Source organism: Carassius gibelio, chromosome A2, assembly GCF_023724105.1.
Source record: "Carassius gibelio isolate Cgi1373 ecotype wild population from Czech Republic chromosome A2, carGib1.2-hapl.c, whole genome shotgun sequence".
Classification (NCBI taxonomy): domain Eukaryota; kingdom Metazoa; phylum Chordata; class Actinopteri; order Cypriniformes; family Cyprinidae; genus Carassius; species Carassius gibelio.
In genome coordinates, this window is record NC_068372.1 from 10,095,568 (window position 1) to 10,117,825 (window position 22,258).

Consider the following 22,258-nt stretch of genomic DNA (forward strand, 5'->3'; position numbering starts at 1 on the left):
AAGAGGAAAAGACTAGAAATCAGTGGTTGAGTTGTATTTACTACACTGTTCCAGAACAGTTCAACCCAAATATTCAAAAGTGTGCAACGCATTTTATGGAGAACTGTTTCCTGATCATGCAGACATGGTATTATGTTTACGTGGCGCAATACAATGTGTAAAAAGATGGTATAAGTCATCATAATCAGTAATCATGTCCCAACTGGATGCAACAAATGCTTCATTTGTAATGGGTTTTACTGGGTTTGTTTTGTTTCTGGAGATGACATCACAGTAAGGTAAGGGGCGTAATGTTTTAAACACATGCTTGAGGCATTCAGCCAATCACAACGCACTGGATTTGCTGGCCAATCAAAGCACATCTCGTTTTTAAGAATGATGAGCTTTGTAAAAACCAACGCGTTTTAGAAAGGCGGGGCAAAGATGAGCAACAATAATGTACAGTATGTGGAAAATGTGTTTTTTGAACCTTAAACCGCATTAACAGATTTCCTTACACCAAATACACCAAATAATGTTCTTTTTAGAAACATCATATGACCCCTTTAAAAACACAGCAGGGCACATCAACATAAATACACAGAAATTAATAAATGTGTCTGTCATAACTGCAAATGCACTAACTGCTGTTGCTGTTTACTGTGGTTAAAACTGACTTTGGCTCTAGTGAGGCCTTTGGTCAGCACCACCCAGACATCCAGCACTATGAAAACAGCACTATGAAAACAACTCGAATACAGAGGACAAACTTCAGGTCAGTTTATTGTATGTAATAAAAATATTCTGGGCAAAACAGGCTGCTCCTTTTACACAGTCAAATATACCTCCAAGCTTATTTTGCTTTTACACCAAACCAACAGTCTAAAAAAAAAACTAAAAGCAGGCCTTTTTCTGAATAAATAAATGTATAAATGGATTCATTTTTTTTCCTTTTAACAATGTATAATTAGCACTTTATTATTTATCTATTTGCTAGAAGTTAAGTTAGAGGAACAAACACTGTGACAAAAATGTATGCCACGTCTCATAATACTAGTTGCATGTTTTAGTTTTTTATCCATCTGGGTCATTCCTTGTTAACTTAACTAGAGGTCCCTGGATAAAAAAATTTGATTATGATATATTATTTGATATAAAATTGAGATTTTGATATATGTATAACAAGTACAGCAGTGAGTACTGAACACACACACACACACACACACACACACCGTGAACCCAGCAGTGTGCGGCACCCTGGGAGCAGTTTTCGGGTTCGGTGCCTTGCTCAAGGGTCTCACCTCAGTTGAGGTATTGAAGGTGGAGCGAGCACTGGATATTCACTCCCCCCAACTACAATCCCTAAAACGTTAGTTCATGTATTAATTAGCATGAACAAACAATGAACAATACATTTATTATAGTAATTATTAATCTTTGTTAATGTTAATGAAAATACAGTTATTCACTGTTAGTTCATGCTTATTCATAGTGCATTAACTAATGTTAACAAGCATGGTGTGAAACTTGTCAATGACAAAATATGTTTTCTTACGCTAATTTTAAAGAAACTCCAGAACTTCTGAGCTCCACGAGCACGAGTTATCTTTGAGAAGCATCACAACCTCAGCTTGAAAAAAGCGATCATTTAGGCAGTTGTCCAAAAGATGAAAGGCTGTGAAATCGTCTAGGTCAAGTGCTTTAAATGTGAGTTCTTGATTTATTCCTTTTAGGTTCGATAAGACACTTTGCAAGTTAGAGACTCTAAAGTGTGTGAGGGAACATGTGAGCTGAAAGACCAATGAATAAAAGGAAGCCCACAGCTGCATGTGTAGATGTGTGTGGGACCTGACCCTGGACTGGAAGCCTCATTAATCTGTCACTGTGTTTGAGGAAGTCTGATGACATACCTTGCTCATCCAAGACTTCCGCTTGCACATGGTTTTTCTCCTCTTCACTGCCTCCCACAGCCGTCTTTGCCCTGTCAAAAATAAAAAAAAAAATGCAAATGAGAGAATGAATATTACTTAATGAATTTTGCTGGTTAATCTGTTAACCTGAATAAAAATTAAAATGAACACGGTTCAAATGACTGTTAAAATAAAATGCTTACTACCTGTGTGAAAAAAAGTTAATTGTAATTGATATAATTACAAACCTTGTAATTGTTACTTGGTATGTGCAAGGATGTGCACCATTAGGAAGTACATCAGCAAATTCCCTTTTTTGTGTGTGACGTTTTTTAATTAAGGTCATCTAACCAATATGTTTCATCACTCAATGCATTTGTGTTTTACGATTTATAATTATGTGTTGATTCATATTTACATTGTTAGGATTGTATGCGAAAATATGAAGTGCACAAACAATAGATAGTGATATGGGGTGATTTTGTTGTTTAATTTCAAACTCTGAACTGAATTTATTTTAACTAAGAAAAAGACAGATAAACAGTCAGTAAGAAAATAAGAACAAAAAAAATAAATGACAAGCATTAGCGCAAATAAATACAATAAGACACATGATATTAACTTAATTAACTTTGAGTTTTTCAGGAAGGTCTAACAATAATATTCAGGTATAGAAATATTTCAGAAATGTATAGTCTTCACTGTGTAAATAACACTGACAGTAGCAGCATCCATATAGAACAGTAGTATTAAGAATAATTTAGACAATTTTTTTTTTTTTAAGATGGTGTCATTGGTAGACACAAACAGAAATGCTATGTCATTCCTTGATGAAGCTTCACAAATCTGCCTTTTGAAGAACAATGACCTGTCACTTTTGTAAACAAGCGTAACATTATAGTGGTGGAGGGGTTTGAGCACCCGAATGATCATAAGAGCTATGTTGTCCAGGGCTATATGTCCACGGTAGTGTCTCCCAAGGAAAACAGTTCCTAGGTGACGGGTCAGACTAAGAGCGGTTCATAAGCCCTTTATGAAGTCTTTAAAAACGAGGGCCGTGATGTCACACGGCATGGTGCAGCTGGGGTTCGAATGCGAGAACCTGGTGGCCGGGCCTCCCCTCATGGGGCCGGGCTTAGCCCGAAAGAGCAATGTGGGGCCGACCTCCTGTGGACCCACCATCTGCGGGAGGAATCGTAAAGGGCTGGTGTATTGAGGATTGGGCAGCGGTCAAAGGCAGTGGCCTCGATGACCTGATCTCTAGACAAAACTTGCCTTAGGGATGTGGAATGTCACCTTGCTGGCGGGGAAGGAGACTGAGCTTGTGCGGGAGGTTGAGAGGTACCAACTGGAGATCACCTCCACGCACAGCTTGGGTTCTGGAACCACGCCCCTTGAGATGCCACTCTGGAGATGCCCGTGGTGTTGGGTTAGTGTGGGGTTGCTCATAGCTCCTTGAGTCAGTTGCCATGTGTTTTGGAGTTTACCCCGGTGAACTAAAGGGTCGCTTCAATTCGCCTTCGGGTCGGGGATAGGTCTCTCACTGTCATTTGTGCTTATGGGCTGAATGGCAGTGCAGAGTACCAGGCCTTCTTGGAGTCTCTGGCAGGGGTGCTGGAATTTGCTCCGACCGGGGACTCCGTCGTTCTACTGGGGTACTTCAACGCTCATGTGGGCAGGGACAGTAACACCTGGAGGGGCATGATTGGGAGGAATGGCCCCCCCTTATCTGAACCCGAGTGTTGTTCTGTTATTGGACGTCTGTGCTAGTCACAGTTAACGAACACCATTTTCAAGCATAAGGGTGTCCATCAGTGCACATGCCACTTTGTCTGACCTCCGGCCATACGTCTTGGACACTCGGGTAAAGAGAGGGGCAGAGCTGTCAACTGATCACCACCTGGTAGTGAGTTGGATCTGATGGCGGGAGAGGAAGCTGCTTAGACACGGTGGACCCAAACGGGAAGCTTCTCGGTGGCAAGGCACCTGGGGTGGATGAGATCTGAGCTGAGTACCTCAAGTCCCTGAATGTTGTGGGGTTGTCTTGGTTGACAGGCCTCTGCAGCATCGCGTGGCAGTCGGAGACAGTGCCTCTGGAATGGCAGACCGGGATGGTTTTTGTTTTTGTTTATTTTTATTATTAATAAGGAGCCCATTCTCTGCACCATTGAGTCCTCGCATCATCCTTACACCTCCAACCCTGACAAAATGTAAAATGTAACTAATGTATATTTTATATGTAATTAGTGCTGTCATGCTTACTCATTAGTCAGTATCAATACCAGTCAAATTTGAAAATTCTCAAAACCAATTTTGATACTATTGCAAAAACTATTAGAAATGAGCTATTTAACAATTTTAGGTATTTGCAAATAAAGAAATAAAATAAAATAAAAAGAGCTCTCAAGCAATTAAAGTCTTTACAGATTAGATGTGACATTAATTAGAATTGAATAAATAATGGTATGAGATTAATACTGTAGGTTTTAAATTGGCATTCATGGAAAATTTAAAATATCACATTTTTATTTTTTTCATTAAATGATACTCTAAATACGAAACTATAACCAGCAGTAGGTGATGGCAAGTCACAGCTTTATTAAAGCTACTAAAAATATTCAGACATTACTGATTTCTTTTCTTTGTCTTCTCAATGTTGCTGTGGCAGATAATACTTTGCATTTACACTGCTTAGAGTTAATACAAAATATGTTTTATTTTGTAACATTTGTACTTACATTTTTTTTTTGGTCTTGAACATTGCTATGGATTGTCACTAAATAAATCCCAACAATTTGAATCAGAAACATTTGTTTTGTACCTCTGCATAAGTATCGAAGCTGAAAGCATTATTTATAATAAACCTACAAGCAAAACACCTTGGTTGGACTCACCGGGCCGGCCCATACCGATCTTCTCCAGGTCCTCATTCTTCACATAGTCAAAGTGTGAGAGACGTGTAACGTTGAGCTCATCACGGATGCGCAGGAAGTACTGCTGCAGTTGCACTTCCATCAGCAGCTCCAGCAGCCACTCAGTGCCCTCTTCACACTGCATGCTGCCCAACTTCTGCACAGACAGAGACACACAAATGAACTCCACAATGCTACTCCCCATAGGCAATGACTCTCCCAAAACCCCAGAGGAAAGCATGTTCATGCTATTCCCAGCTAAATAAACTAACAACAAGCTAAAACAAAAAGCAGTGTCCAACTAGACATCAACAAGTGACCAAGTCCTAAAGTGTGACTGAACTGAATCATGTTTAATAGCACAATAAATGGCGCAAAAGAAAAGTGTGTGGCAACAAGAAAAACAACAACAATAAAAAAACTATACAGTTGGCTTTCACTGTTTAACTGTGGCGGACATCTGGTGAGCACACACACTCCCAAAAATGAACATGCACACCTGAAATTCATAAAACACAGGTGGCATTAGCCCTGGCCCAGGCCACATGTGCTAAGCTGCCCTCTAAAGCCATTTAATTACTCCCAAAAGGAGCATCTCCAAACCTCCAGAACTAACCAGATAAAACAGATTGTATCTTTTCACAGAAACTGTTGCATCTCTAATTACATTTCTAACCCAATTAAAAACAATTTCTTCACGTCTCCATAAAAATCAAAATCATCAAGTCCCAAAGTCCTTATCACTTTTCAAACACTAAAAATAAACGGTCCCTTTAAGATTCTGTTTTGAAAAGATGAGTGGTGCAGCAAATGGATGGAAGAGCACTGACATCGGTGCTTGGAAGCTCTGGGTCAAATAAAAGTGTGCTACTGTTTTCCATGGTCTGCTTTTGTGCTTGTTCGTTTTTCTGTTGGAGCATATTGGACATCAGCTGCTTTCAATTTTCAATCTCTCCCTCCCCCTGCACTCCTTCACACTGCTTATCTTTCTCTAGTTCTTAACAACATTAAGGCAAAACCGGGAAGGGGAGGTGGTAAAAGGGGGAGAGCATATCTTGTGATCAGAGACTGAGTGTCAACTCGCCCTTTTAAATGACACTGTGTGCTTGCACACATCTGTGTGATTATGTAACTTTTAAGCTTTTTCTCTTTTGTTCTTGAGACTTTCTTACACAATGCATAAGTTTGCAACTATAACAGGCTGCTAAGTGTGCAAACTGCAATACAACAGCAGCTTTGAGTGCTTTGAGTGTAATGCTAAATTCCATGTGCTTCAAACTTCAGTCCGTATGCACTTCCAGAAAACTGATGAACAAGCAGCTATGAGTTTTTTATAATTATTATTATATATATTTTTTTTTAGAAAGCATCTTAGGTAGTAGGTTTTCCGTTGGCCGGTTTGTATTCAGTTTGAGGAGACCATGGATCAGTCTGTATGAAAATTACTAGTACATCATTGGTTGTGACCACTGATCTATATAATGACTGGACTGGGAATAGTAATGCCATCTTACTATTACCTACCTACAGACAGCATCACTGACTAACAGGTAAAATAAAGAGGAAAGTATCTAATTAAGTAACTAATTACAAATACTTTCATTACTCGAGTACATTTTTAATTTATAAAGTATAATTAAATTGTGGTACTTTTAATTGAGTAGAACAAATCTAAAGTATTCAACTGCACTACATACAGTCAGGTCCATAAATATTGGGACATTGACACAATTCTAATATTTTTGGCTCTATACACCACCACAATGGATTTGAAATGGAACGAACAAGATGTGCTTTAACTGCAGACTTTCAGCTTTAATCTGAGGGTATTTACAACCTTATATTTATTGATGATGTGACTGCTGACAAAAGCAGCAGGATGAATTCTGAAGTGTTTCGGGCAATATTATCTGTTCATATTCAGCCAAATGCTTCAGAACTCATTGGACGGCGCTTCACAGTGCAGATGGACAATGACCCGAAGCATAATGCGAAAGCAACAAAAGAGTTTTTTAAGGGAAAGAAGTGGAATGTTATGCAATGGCCAAGTCAATCACCTGACCTGAATACGATTGAGCATGCATTTCACTTGCTGAAGACAAAACTGAAGGGAAAATGCCCCAAGAACAAGCAGGAACTGAAGACCGTTGCAGTAGAGGCCTGGCAGAGCATCACCAGGGATGAAACCCAGCATCTGGTGATGTCTATGCGTTCCAGACTTCAAGGCTGTAATTGACTGCAAAGAATATGCAACCAAGTATTAAAAAGCAAAAGTTTAATTTATGATTGTTAATCTGTCCCATTACTTTTGGTCCCTTAAAAAGTGGGAGGTACATATACAAACTGTTGTAATTCCTAGACCGTTCACCTGATTTTGATATAAATACCCTCAAATTAAAGCTGAAAGTCTGCAGTTCAAGCACATCTTGGTCGTTGCAGTTGCAAAACTAATCAAAACTCCAAATTCAGCTGCGGGGCCGGGCCGTTCAAACCGCTCTATGCTTTGACTGTCAATCACCTGCATTGTCGTTTTGAATCAGCATCATTAGCATTATAGTATTTTAGTGAATGTGTGCTATGCTTGATTGTTCATGCATGAAGCAAGAACAATCAAAGTGTCTTAAAGGGGTCATATGATACTGCTAAAAAGAACAGTATTTTTGTATATTTGGAGTAATGCAATGTGTTTATACGGTTTAAGGTTAAAAAAAAAAAAACATTATTTTCCATAAAATGCACATTATTGTTTCTCCTCTATGCCCTGCCTTCTGAAATGTGCCGATTTTTACAACGCTCATCGGTCTGAAAAAGCTAAATGTGCTCTGAATGTCATATATTGGTGTATTTCACGTCAGAGGGAATGTAAGGCACGTTTATAAACTGAATAACTAAAGTAATTTGTGGATTAGTGCGTACTGGAGACGCTAACCATTTAAAACAAACCAGTGCGATTTGGTGAAAAGAAAGATTCGCTCGTGATCCAGGCATCACTAGACGAGACAAAACCAATAAAATCTATTATAAACTAGGCATTTGTTGCATCCAGTTGGGACATAACTACTGTTTATAATGTTAGAATGAGCCATTTTAGTTAGGAGTGGTTGACTCTTTCCACCACTAAGGAAAAACTTTAAATCACCCGATTTGAAGCGCATCAGTCACAAAGGATTCATTTTTAATGAGTCGTTTCCACTGAGCAGTACAGTTCGTAACAGTACAGTACGGTACACAATTTTGAAATGTAGTTTTAAGAGTTTTTCAGATGAGAATGTAACTGTTTAATACTCAAACCTGTGGTTTATTTATAAAGATAGCGCCTATTTGAAAATTTGTTTTGGAGCTCCAGGTGATAACCAGGTGCTCAGTACTCATGTATCCGCTGAGAGCAGCTTTGGCTCGGATAGTCCTTCTGACATTTACCGCTGATTATGATGTCTCTGTAGTGATTAAACACAAGATATTATTCATTTTAAGCTGGCTATATTAAACAGGCATTCATGGTCTCATAATTCTATTATTTGTGGTCATATCATTTTGGCTGAGCACAAAATAATGTTTAACTTTATATATTTAATTTGAACTTCATAATAGTACAGTGTTGACTTTGTAGCATACATTTGACTGAACTGTTTGCTTTTGTCTCTATTTCCTCTTATATAAGCCTCTTATACTTTGTAATTATACGTATATAATGGCTTATATATGTTCAATAAAACTGACATTTAATAAAAAGAGGCAGAATTGTGCTTGTGGTTGCGATTCATCTGCGATCGCTACTTTTCGTCACCATACATAACAAGTAAAGTAACTATTGGCAGTAGAAGGACAAGCCTGATTAGGGTTACCCGTGCTGAATCGTACTGTACGGAACTGAACTATATCTTACCGCTCAGTGGAAACGAGCCATTAGATATGTGAACACTGGCCCGGGTGACCTTTAATTTGGCCCACCATTCCATATACGAGAATAGGAGAAAATGCAGTTGATGCTAGGCCCATCGTGGTAATTACTATATTGACTTATCATATTAAATTTAGACATGACCGCGATAAGATTTGGTGATGCAGTATTGCCCATTGTGTTTACATGAATGTTTGTTTACGTAAAAAATCGATTTAAAAATATTTTAGCTATCCTGCTGCCTCTGACATCTGGTCTGCTCTCTCAACTGTGTCCGAGGCAGGGCTCAGTCAGCTTATGCCATATATTAGTGAAACAGTTTGAGATGAAATCGTACAGTATCTTTGTAATAGTATCCTTTCAGCGTTTAAGGAGATTTCCCATGGCTGGCGTCAGCACTTTTCAATGCACTGATTCAACGCCATCAATAGGGTTGGGTACCGAATCTATCTATGGAACCGGTATGCACCGAACAGAATTAGAACACATATTTCGGTGCTTCAATTCAGTGCCTCTTAAATGCCTGAGCAATCGATTGAAATATTTGTCCTGGTTCTCTGAAATGTACACAAGAAGCATGGGTGTCACTAGGCTTTTTTTTAGCAGGGCTATAGCATTTAGCTCCATAAACAGTTTCCCATCTACTGAAAAGTTTTCACTCTGTTGACGACTACTCATAAAAACCGTTCCTTGGCGCCAACTACAGGCATAAATATGTAACTGCATCAATTGACAGACTCTCAGACAAGTCCCAGTACTGATACAAGTTTTGGAAAACATAGAGTTCTTACTAGAACCAGGCTCTTATAAAGGCCTGAATGGTTTAGTTCCTCAATACTTGAGCAAGCTCATAACGCATTACATTCCTACATTCACTGCTTTCTCAACACTCTGGCCATTTCAACATCCTTCATGAAGATGTGTGAGAAAAGCCTTCAAGGCAAGATGAGATTTTACAAATATTTTTAAAATACATTTTGCAATTTTTTTAAATCATTTTTTGGTAATTGATAAAATTATGTTTTATTTCCTATAGAGTAGGAATAATACATTTAGTAAAAACTGTTTCTATTTTTAAAGCCCAGTGTCAGTGAGGATTGTGTGGTCAGGAGTTCTGGTGTTTGTAGGAAATCTGAAGGAACATCTCCTAGCATTCTACTACGATGTTGCCCTGATGATTGAGGTAATTCATCTCTTAGGTGATGCAGATGTGGCCAAAGTTTACACACACCTCGCAGAACATACTGCTGCATCAGGGCAGTAATTGCAATTTTTTTTTAAACTTTGGACTGCAATTGTGTTTATTGCTTTCACTCAACTGAACCATTTATAATGACTGGATATATTTCATATAACAATGGTTATTCCTCGGTTTTTTTTTTTTTTTTGCTTGTTTTTTTCCTCAAGGTATTTTTTTTGTGACTTTCATGGCTATTTGGAACATTTCTGTTCACACAGACTGTGGAGAGATGGTGTGCAGCTTCATGACATTTGAAGTTCAGTGCCGATGGAGAGTAAAAATATCACTCAAAAGGTCAACTAATTGCAATAAATGTCATTTTATACTGTAATATATTTGGAATTAAGTACAGATAATATGCATTGATGTGGTTAAAAACAAAACATTTAAATCACACTTAAGTGTATTGTTGACTGACAGTGTATCTTAGTTCACATTAATTGCTTGTCAGTACATTAGTAGTACACTGTAAACTTATTTTAAAGACACTAAAAGCAATTATGAATATATAATTGTACATATAAAGATGTACTAAAAAGTGCCACTTAAGTCCCACTTAAGTGGTTTAAAAAAAATCACTCAAAAGTTCAACTTATTGCATTTAATATGACTTAAAATGTGATAAATTTAAAAATTAATTACAAATACAATGTACTTGTATTTGTTATGTACGGTGAAAAGAACATTTAATATGCATGTATGTGTGTGCGTGTGTGTGTGTGTGTGTGTTTTAAGTATATTATTTCCATAATTAGTATACTTTATGAAAGTATACCTAGAGCACTTCGTTTTCACAAGGGCAAACAGCATGCTTCTCAGCAAAGGTGAGCTTAGCCTTTTTATTCTTTCTGCTGATGAAAGTCTTGCTCACTGCAGATTGCACCTTCAGTCTGACTCCTCTTAAACGTGTTCAGAACTGAACTGGCAAGCAATTCCAGCTGCAGTGTTGAACAGATTCCCCATTAGGGGTCTCTGCATTATCCTATCTTCTTGTGCATTTATCTTATGTGGACAAACAGCATTTGGGGGGAATTGAGTGAATTATTGTTATTGTAAAGCTGCAATTTTTAAGAAATTAAAGATTTGGAATGACCAACTTCTCTTGCATTGGCTGAAGGGGTCAACCCTTTGGCCTTCATCTGGGCAACCTCCTGCCGCAGAGTTTCAATCACCTTTGAGCGGCTCAGCATCTTGCAATCTCTGTAAAAATGGGAGGAATGCTGCCAGTTAAATAGGGTTTGTCATATAATTAAGAAAATTAGCACCAGGTGCCCGAATAACACCAATAACTTTAAGTGTTCTCTAATTTTAATATTTTTCAAACACAGTTTAGGTTTTTTATATTGCTTTAGTATAAAGAATATTTTGCAAATAGGACAAAGCAGTGACCTTGAAATTTAGGAAATTAAAGGTTGCTCTCTAATTTTGATCTCTACTGTACATATAAATTCCTGCTTCTAGCTGCCATTTCAGGGCATCCTGTGTCCTGAAATGGCACAGGAAAGAGGTTCAGCGCGCAATCTACAGTATATGGCTGGCCCATGATTATTATGATGTGCTGATATATATATATAGGGGTGTAACGGTTCACAAAATTCACGGTTCGGTTCGATACGATACACTGATGTCACGGTTCGGTTCGGTTCGGTTCGATACGTTTTAGATACAGCAAAATGTAAAAACATCTCAACTTTTCAGAATGCCGCAAGCGCACCGCGGGTCATGTGACAAGAACTAACCAATCAGCTTCATCCTTTCCCGTAACAACGTTGAGAGCTCAGCCAAGATGAAGGATCAGCTGATCATAGTTGTATATGGATTGCAATTTTGAAATAAATTTAGTAGCAGAGCTACTGCAAGCGATTTTTAGAGCTGCAAATCCATTTATCCTTCGCTGAAATTTCCGCGTCTCATGGAGAGAGCACGTCATTGTTGCTTAGCAAAGACAGACGCCTCATGAGCGCTTCTGCCCAAGCGCTTTGGAAAGGAGGAGAAAGACGCGCTTAGCGTTTTCCATGCGTTTTTAGGCACGATATGTGAACGGCCCCTAAGGCGCTCGCTCACTCAGCACGCGCTGAAGGCTCGTTGCAAAATGTCGAATGCCTTTAACAGACCAGAAATATAAGATCCTAAAATAACCAACAGGTCTGGTGTTTGGGTTGGATTCCCTGTAAGCTATAGTTTCTAAATGCTGCAGGGATAGTTTGCTGCGTGCATGTTTCTCCTTTTTTTCGTCTTTTCCCAGATAGTGCTGACGCATATATCCCAGATATTCCCGCTGGTGTTTTTTTTTTTTTTTTTTTTTTATTCCCGCTGGTGTACCCTGTCATGTTGCAGATGCGACATACCGTTGTTTTTTTATCCACCACTCTCTTGCCATCACCATTATAGCTTAAAGGGAATCCAAAGTGCACCCAAACACCAGACCTGTTGGTTATTGGAGGATCTTCTCATTTCTAGTCTGTTAAACGCATTGGCTATTTTGCAACGAGCCTTCAGCGCGTACTGAGTGAGCGAGCGCCTGCTGAGTAGCCTAACATAAACATATAAGATGGTGTTTTTTTCTTCTTCGGGAGTGTCAGGGGCGTTGCCTGTTACGTTGTTTGGGTTATTGGGCTACCTTGTTGAACGCATATCATTATATTTCTCTCTCTCTCTTTTTTTTTTTTTTTCAAATATAATTAATTACTCCAACGAACCGTTCGGTATACATAATGCGTACCGCGTACCGAACCGAAAGCGTCGTACCGAACGGTTCAATACGAATACGCGTATCGTTACACCCCTAATATATATATATTAAATTTTATAGTGTTATGTATGCAATATTTAAAGCAGATGTAACTTATTATTAAAGTTTTATAAATTCAATTGATTCGATTACTTTCGATTATCAAAATTCAATTAAACCATTAAAATAGAATCCCGAAAAATTGTAACTAAAAACACAATAAAGAAAAAACAAAACTCATTCCATACAGCAGTATGACAGTGATGCTTACATTGGCAAGTGTCACTGAAAGACTGCTTTTATATTGTTTTATATTTTATATTTTAGTGTATATTGTCAAGATAGTCATCCACACCCACAAACAGCCATATCCCTTCCCACACGCTGAACTTCTCAGCAACTCTTAACACTCAAACTAGGAACAGATCAAACATGCCCAAATTTTCCTCGATATTTCCTGTCTACCCTGCTGGCTTGCAAACTTAGGAGTCAAAGTTTAGATATACCTCTAAACATACAGGAAACACCCTTCCTTTGCAAAAGAGGAAGGGGAATGTGTGAAAGAGAGAAAGAGGAATCCAGGCCTTTGCAGAGGAGGAAAAACACTTGTCCTGTGGTTGAAGATGGTATAAAGCAAAACAGCTCCTTGTATATACCTTTTCAAAATTAATAAAAAAAAAATATATATATATATATATATATATATATTAATAAAAAGTGATAATTTATAATTGTTGCTATATTGTTAAATGGTTTAGTTAAATATGTTAATTTCAGGTCATTTTCACAGCCAACTGAAGGAAGCACCACCAAAACTTTGATATTTTGGCATTAAGTTGGCAGTTATGTCTGCAATAAAATAAATAATACAATAGGACAGCATCTTTCAAATTAAAGATTCTCCCAGCTCAAGCATGTTCGTGTGTTTGTATTCCTTGCAAAACTCTGCGGCAAGTCAAGAAATTATATTTGGTTTGTAAGAATTTGTAAGCATTCCGAATGAACCAAGACCCCTCTATAATATCTTATCAAATTTGGTACTATGCATTATGATATTTTCATTTGGAAAACAGTAACATGAAACTTGGATATTCCAGTATTACCAAAATACAGGTATATTGAGCAATGCTAGTGGCAACGAGTGAAACGTTTGCAATTTTAAGTAATGCATTTGATGCTAAAGGGCTATAGCCTTTAAGCCCAAAGGAACTATTGTCATGGCCCTTTGACAGAAGCGACGAGGTACAACCAAGAGTTGTTACACCCTTCATACAAATTTAAGAAAGAGCATTACAAAAAAATTGCCATGATGAGGCAGAATAAATCAACTACAAATACAGGAAAAATGATGACGATGCAGTTAAAGTCAACAAGAATGGATTAATGGATGCACATTTAAAGGGATAGTTCACCTAAAAATGAAAGTTATGACATTAATGACTCACCCTCATGTCGTTCCAAACCAGTAAGACCTCTGTTCATCTTCAGAACACAGTTTAAGATATTTTAGATTTAGTCCAAGAGCTTTCTGTCCCTCCGTTGAAAGTGTGTGTACGGTAGGGCTGGGCAATTTTATCGATTCTGCGATATAAATCGATTTTTTTTTTCCAAAGAAAGTATAGATTTTTTTAGCCGCGAGTATCGATACATCCATTCAAATTCCCCGTGTTTACCCCCATTTGCGTTGCAGGAAGAGTGATTTGGTCAGCCAGCCACTAGTGTTGCTGTAGAGCAAGTTGCCCTTACTAACTTTACACAGACGCAGACACCTCTTCCTGTTTACCAAGAGCGAGGATATTCAGAGAATGGTGGTGAATATAAATCTGGCACCCGCCTGCTTAAAAGCAGATGTGTGGGAGCACTTTGGTTTTAAAAAAAATGAAGGAAAGCAACAACTTGGATAAAAGCGTCGCGGTTTGTAAGCTATGTGGCACTAACGTTAAATAGTCCGGCAATACCACAAATTTACGAGCACACCTAAAACGTCACCACTTGAACAAATTTATGCTTACGGAGGACCCAAAGCAGCAGCGGCCGCGTGTCCCAAAACAAACTTCGCTGGACATTGATGGCGGTGGTGGTGAAGCACAAACCAAGAAAAATACCCAAGAGGATGAGGCCAAGGAGCAGATGACCCGCTACAAGGAGGCAGATCTCCTGGAAGTGAAAGAAGATCCACTGGTCTGGTGGAAGGAGCACCAGTATCAGTATCCACTCTTGTCACAACTTGCTAAAAGGTACCTCTGTATCCCTGGCACTAGTGTTTCCTCTGAGAGGGTCTTTTCCACCGCCGGAGATGTCATCACTGCTCAGAGAAGTCCACTTCTTCCAGAGCATGTGAATCACATTATTTTCCTGAATAAACATCTGAAGACAATGTAGAGCACTTGGTCTGCCGTTATGTGGAGAGGAGAGTTTGTTTAGAGTTCACTTAAGGCCTTAAGCTACTTTGCTAAGATGGGTACAGTTTTTTTCCAACTTGAATTATTGTCTGGCTGCCATGGTTTATTTTTTTCTGCTGGCTAGACTGGCTACCTCACATACGTGTAGGCTTACAGGCCTTAAAATACTCAGCTAAGTTTTAAGTTAAATGTTCTTAGTGACTTGAATTATTCGATTTTTTGGAGAAGCCATGGTACTACTATGTTTACTTACCTGGCGGCTGGACTGGCTACATCTTGTTCAGTGTCAAGCTAAAAAGCTGTCAAAGAAACTGTTGCACAGGCCACTTGCACTTTAACTCTACATTGTTAATTGCAAATTGCAATGATGCACTTTATTTACTTTTCAAAGGCTTCAATAAATGGAACTAATTTTCTCAACACATCTTTGATTAATTTTGTCCAGCATTTATTTTGCAAGCTGTCTAATGTTTTTTGAGTTTTCATTTCAATTAATTCAATCCAAGTAAATGAAACACACACATGATGTCACCAAATTCACTCTGTCCCCTTTAAATCTATCAGAAAATGATTTTAAATTATTTAGAATTGTATCGAATAATATCGAATTGTATCGTTGGCTGAATACCGTGATATATATTGCATCGTGAGCTGAATAGATACGTTTATGCTATTGTATCGTAAGATTAGTGTATCGCTACAGCCCTAGTGTACGGTATACTGTCCATGTCCGGAAAGGTAATAAAAACATCTTCAAAGAAGTCCATGTGATATCAGAGGGTGAGTTAAAAAAATTTAAAGCATTGAAAATACATTTTGGTCCAAAAAATAGCAAAAACTACGACTTTATTCAGCACCAAATTGAACTTAATAGTTTGAAACGGTTCAAGGCTCCAATAAGCATTAATCCACAATTGACTTAAGCTGTTAACTTTTTTAATGTGGCTGACACTCCCTCTGAGTTAAAACAAACCAATATCCCGTAGTAATTCATTTACTCAAACAGTACACTGACTGAACTGCTGTGAAGAGAGAATTGAAGATGAACACCGAGCCGAGCCAGATAATGAACGAAAGATTGACTCATTGAATCGTTCTCGAGTCAAGATCCGGTTGCATCGGTTTTCGGATCACCAGTATTGATGTGAAGTTCGGTTCTTTTCAGCGAACTGATTCTTCCTGACAGTTCGATTCAATAAACCGGTTGAAGAAAACAGTTCACCGGTTATTTTGCTCTCGGCGTAATGGCGTCATTGGAGATGATTGCCCTTGATTCAAGCCTTTGGTTTACCCGCACTCATAACATTAGCACAGAATCAGTTCAGAATCAATCACCAAAAGAATCAGTTTGGTACAGACACGCTGTGTGGCAGTTTGCTTCAAGCTGAATCACACATGCACAGTATCATCAGCTCCTCGGTTCTCGAATCAGACGCGTCCAACAGAAATGGTTCTTGACTTGAGAACGAGTCAATGTTTTGCTCATTATCTGGCTTGCCTCTGTGTTCATGTACTCATCACAGCAGTTCAGTCAGTGTACTGTTTGAGTACATGAATTACTCCGGGATATTGGTTTGTTTTAACTTTAGAGGGAGTGTCGACCACATTAAAAAAGTTAACAGCTTAAGTAATTTCTGGATTAATACTTATTGGAGACGCGAACTGTTTCAAACGATTCAGTTCAATTTGGTGAACTGGTTCAAGAAGATCCGGTTACATCGAGTGATTTGTTTGCGAACAGGATATCACTAAACTGCAGTGAATGCGCTCACAACAGACCCGGAAGAGAACACAATGCTGAATAAAGTCGAAGTTTTTGCTATTTTTGACAAAAATTTACTTTCGATGCTTCAAAAAATTCTAACTGACCCTCTGATGTCACATGGACTACTTTGAAGGTGTTTTTATTATCTTTCTGGACATGGACAGTGTACCGTACACACATTTTCAATGGAGGGGCAGAAAGCTCTCGGACTAAATCTAAAATATCTTAAACTGTTCTGAATATGAACGTAAGTCTTACGGGTTTGGAACGACATGAGGGTGAGTCATTAATGACATTATTTTCATTTTTCGGTGAACTAACCCTTTAATACTAAATAAATGGCAAACAAATGCAAAAACACCTGATTTCTGACAGTGTGTGAGAAAAACAGCTAGACATGATGCTCTCAAGTTATGCATTGTGAAGGTTTCATCTAATGTTAGGGTCAGGCTCGGGTATGGTCTGATGATATCCATGAACACAGCTAAGTTCTGACACGTGTAAAAGCATGATGCGGTTTCACACCAACACAGATGCTGACATGAACCAGCACACATATGTACTCTATGCTCAAGCACGGGTCAGTCTTGAAATTCCCAGCTCTATTCCTCATACTGAAACCTAGCATGTGCTGCACAAGATAATGAAAAACAGACTTACTCTGTACACATGAAAATGAGCAAGAAAAGGAAATGATTTTTTGAGCTTGTCAAAACGACGCATATTGAGTTCTAAGAGAAAATCCACAAAAAAGTCAAGTTCAGACTAATCGTCAGAGATTCTTTTGCTGGAGAACGGGGTTCGAAATAGAGAGACAGCTCCAAAACCTTGAGGGTCTCCTCAGTTGCAAAGTCTCCAGAACTTGTACAGCTGACATACTACATTCCATCGTGAGGCAATCCACATTAATCTCCTTTAACCGAAGCTCAGCGCTAGCATGGAGTACTTGTATGTGGGGGACCGTGTGGGGCAAGGCAAAAAAAGACTAGAGAGAGGTCTACCAAAGGGAAATGTTTACTTGGCAGCCTAGTTAGAACATCCCAAAACAAAGCATGCTCTGAAGCAAGTCACAAGTAGTGTGAGGTGATGTCTTTTTGCTGTATGTCTGAAAAAGCTTTCGCAGAATGTAGTGGAGTCATTTTCCTCAGTTGTCCATTCCTCTATCCATCCGCTCAGTCCACCGGCCATCTATTAATAGAACAGTTTCTTCTATTCCCGATTCCCTTGCTCAGATGACGGCCACAGTGGAAGTGATAAGAGAATCAGAAGAGCTGCAATACTTCTGTGGTTTGCCAAGCTAGAAAAGGTTCTGTTTTGGATAGTTTTTTTGGTCAGTACGTGCATGTTTGTGTCCGAGGGAACGTGTTGTTCTGGTGAAGGAGGAGCGTCTGGCTCTCTCTCCCCGTACTGTGTAACCGTGTAATTCCTGCAACTCACACACAGATGCTGGGGAAGTGCCCCCTTTTCTTTCTTTCCCTCCCTCCCTCCCTCTGTCAGCCTGTGGCCGGGACAGAGACTCTATGGTATTCGGATGGAGGAGCATTTGATCATGAGCCAAAAGGTCAGATTTAACTGCGGGACGGAGAGCTCATTTCCTGTGTTCCTCCCCTATGTTGGGCTCTTAACAAATCCCCCTCCAGGACACCACTATATCCTTTCCTATCTCTGGCTCTCTCCACTTCTTTATTTTAAATTCACTCTCTCTCTCCCACTCCAGTCTAAACTCCCACATGACCTGACTTTACTTCTTTATTTGGTTTGCAGCATTTACTTAGTTCCTCTAAAAAATGTATCTGAACCTATTGTAAACAAATGCATATATATATATATATATATATATATATATATATATATATATATATATATATATATATATATATATATATATATATATATATAAAAAGGGATAGTTCATCCAAAATGATCCATGCTTAACACAAGAACAAACCTTATTGGGTCTTAAGCGTCAAGCAACATTCATCAAGCAGCTTTCATTTACTGAATATTTATTTTTGAATAAAAGAATATAAGTAAATCTGTTCAATATGAGTCTATTAAAGAAACTTGTATTAATCCGCTTCATTCATATGGGCTACTTTTACAATGTTTTAATGAAATCATGAAAGCTTAAAATAAATAAATGGACAAAAAAGATGACACAATATTACAAATATCTTCATTTGTGTTCTGAATAAGACAATGTCATATGGGTTTGGAACAGCATGAGGGTAATGATTATTGATTAAATGATTTGAACTCTAACAAAGTGATGGTTGTGTCATTAAGAAACACTTCTTTACGTGTGTTTGTGTAGTGACCTGTAGTTACCACGAACAGCTTTGCACATTCAGACCGGAAGAGCCAAGTTCACACTACATCTCCAAATGTAGAACCTCATGGAGAAGACAAACAAAACCTCACTCTCATGTCTGCCTGCAGGATTCAATGATGGTCCATGTCAAAAAATTGTAAGTAGTCAAACCTGATTAATGGAATCTGAGACAGCCCCACTCTGTCAAACCCGTTTGACATCAGAACTCTGCTAGCGTTTCTTAAAATAAAAGTTTTTTTTTTTTTTTTTTTTGTGGTGGTCAGATGGATAATTTTTTTTTAGGCTGCAGTGCTCTAACAAACCACCAGAGGGAAGCAGCTACACAAAAGTGCTTGAATGACCAGTGGTATTTGAACGACATCCAGTATTGTCCATACTTCAGACCTAAAAGACACTTTACATTTAAACAGGAATCCAAAAAATAAAAAATAATTTAAATATGACAAATATAACAACTACATCAAGGACAAGGAAGTGTAAATCCCTGCAAGTGAAAAAAAAAGCCATATAATTCTTATTTTATGGAAAGAAGCTCAGTAAGTGATTCACAACAACTTAACTGAAGGACCACAGCAGTAAGACTGACTCTACTGTTAAAGCTCATCTGGAAAATTCATACAGACAAAAGACATGCTTGAACATGGCTTAAAAGGCAACACATGCTTCTTTTTAATAACAAATCACACGGTCCTATAATGTACAATTCAGCTTTGTAAGTGATACTGAACATGCAGCTCAATTCTCCAGCACTCAGCTTTAAAGATTCATGAAAAGACATTCATGAAACACATTTGTCTTATAACTTCTGTTCAGTATGTCAAAGAAAAACGGAATATTCCGAGGGAAGTGATTTGGAAGGGATTTGTTTGGACCGAACAATACAGTGAAAAGTACTGAATCTATAGTGGCATGGAAAAAGAAAAGTTTGCTTTCAAAGTATTTTGACATTCCATAATTTTGTTCATTCATAGTGTTAGTGCTTTGAGTTTTGTGCTTTCATTCACGATCCTGGGCAGTCCCAAACAAACTGCCATCTAATGTACTCATCGACAAGCCCTGCTTTTTCATTTTTGTGTTATCCTCCCATAAACAACTGCACTGCATGCAGTACTACTAATATATTTGGCTGGTTCATTTCATAATCCAAATGGATGGTTAGTAATTCCTTTTGTGGGAAGCTACAGATTTTTCTGCATTTCAATTTGCATTCTCACAGAATATATTCAACACAAACAGAGATAAAAGACAGAAAAGTGGACAGGGTAATAATCCAGGGTGATAACTTAAGGGATAACGGTAAGCATATTTAAAAAGGAAAGACAGAGAAAAACAGAAGCTGAAAGAAGTGTGGAGTCAGTTTTGTTTCTGCAGGACTAAATCATTATCTGGATTTCTCAAGGGGTGGGTGAGGTTATAGTGCTAAATGTGAGAATTTGAAATGCCACCAACCACAAAGAAATGGTGTTCTCACACACACACACACACACACACACTTACCTAGCCTAAACAAGTATTAACAAATACCCTAAAGCCAGAGATGAGATGATTCACAGAACCCCAGGCTGTCATGCAAAGGTCTACAGACATCTCTAAAAACATTCATTAAGTCTTTTAAAAATGCTGTGTAAACACTTTTGTCTTGAAATCATACCAGTGTGCGATACTTCTTATTATTGACCATTTTTCAGAGTTGTCAAGGCGAGGTTCCCACTAAGAGAGTTTTTTGGGAATAAGTGTCACATGATCCTTCAGAAATCATTCTAATATGTTGATTTGGTGCTCAAGAGAAATTCTTATAATTTTAAGCTGTGTGGACTAATATATTATTGGCCAATGTGATAAAAATAAAATTCACATTTTAATCAAATTTTAATAAAAAAAACTTTGATTAATTAAAAGTTCTAAAAAGCAATATTAATTTGAAATATAGAAATATACTCCATACTTTGCTGAATGAATGTCACTTAAATAAACAAAACAAAGGGGAAGTCGTGGCCTAGTGGTTAGAGAGTTTGACTCCTAACCCTAGGATTGTGGGTTCAAAGTCCCGGGCCGGCAATATCACGACTTACTTGCCCTTGAGCAAGGCACCGAACCCCCAACTGCTCCCCGGGTGCCGCAGCATAAATGGCTGACCACTACAATGTGTGTGTGTTCACTGCTGTGTGTGTGCACTTTGGATGGGTTAAAATGCAGGGCACAAATTCTGAGTATTTGGCTGAATGAATGTCACTTAAAATCTGCTTGTGATCTTGTGAACAAGTCATCAATTTGTGTCATTTTTTAATAAAAGTAATTACTTTAAAAATAAATAAATTAATTAATTAATTAAAACCTACTGATCGCAGATTTCTGAACAGTAGCCTAGTTTACACACACCACATGTCATAGCAAGCATAGCTGAGCATAGGGCTGGATAATAATTCATTATCAAAATGTATCGCGATATAATTTTTTTCAATAACGGTGATATGATTTTTAAAGACATTTCCAATATTTCGTTATTATTGTTTGCCATACATTGATTTATTCGTGGCTTTGACTGTGTTGAATATACATGAGCACTGACCGTTTCAAAATCAAAGCATGTCACAGGTGTTTTATATGAATGTATCTCTGAAGAGAAAGGTCTGTCTTCATAAAACTTTTGATGGCATTTTCATTTTATCTGATAAAGTAGATTTCATAAGCGGAGCTGCTTTGATTACAGTCATTACTGGAGAAACCACTTGTTTTACCGCTCTCACAGCGCCTCCTGCTGGCAGACAATCGCTTTGCATTTTCAATAAGTCCGTCTCCAGCAACATGTTTCCCTTTCAAGGGAACTTCGAACTGCATCCCCTAGGGATCTGCTCCTGTGTCTGGAACATACATTGAAAAAACGCCAACTTGTTGGCCGGCAGCAGCCTCTGACGTCACTACCGGCCCGACTATAAACAGGCACTGGGAGAACACGTCATTCTCTTCTTCGTCTTCACTGACTGTTCTGTTTGAAGTGTGCATCTGAAAGAACTGGTAAGAGCGATCTTTCTCTGTATATCATGGGGACTACTAGCAAGCGTTTAGACAATGTGTGCATCCGTGTC

The 22,258-nt window shown here is 38.3% G+C and overlaps 1 protein-coding gene across 4 annotated transcripts in view; it reads right to left on the reverse strand.

Annotated features, from left to right (window-relative positions):
• LOC128022457 (activated CDC42 kinase 1) overlaps positions 1-22,258 on the reverse strand; it is a 46,246-nt gene that overhangs the window by 20,372 nt on the left and 3,616 nt on the right. Inside the window, exons 1-3 of one of the 4 annotated variants that reach the window (XM_052610100.1) lie at positions 17,501-18,279; positions 4,784-4,958; positions 1,890-1,960 (exon numbers count right to left, since the gene is read on the reverse strand). In XM_052610100.1, the coding sequence (XP_052466060.1) occupies positions 1,890-1,960; positions 4,784-4,958; positions 17,501-17,563 (309 nt within the window). In that variant the 5' untranslated portion in view covers positions 17,564-18,279. Of the gene's footprint in view, positions 1-1,889; positions 1,961-4,768; positions 4,959-17,500; positions 18,280-22,258 lie in introns of those variants that run through there. The other 3 variants (XM_052610082.1, XM_052610091.1, XM_052610074.1) reach the window with 3 other exon arrangements.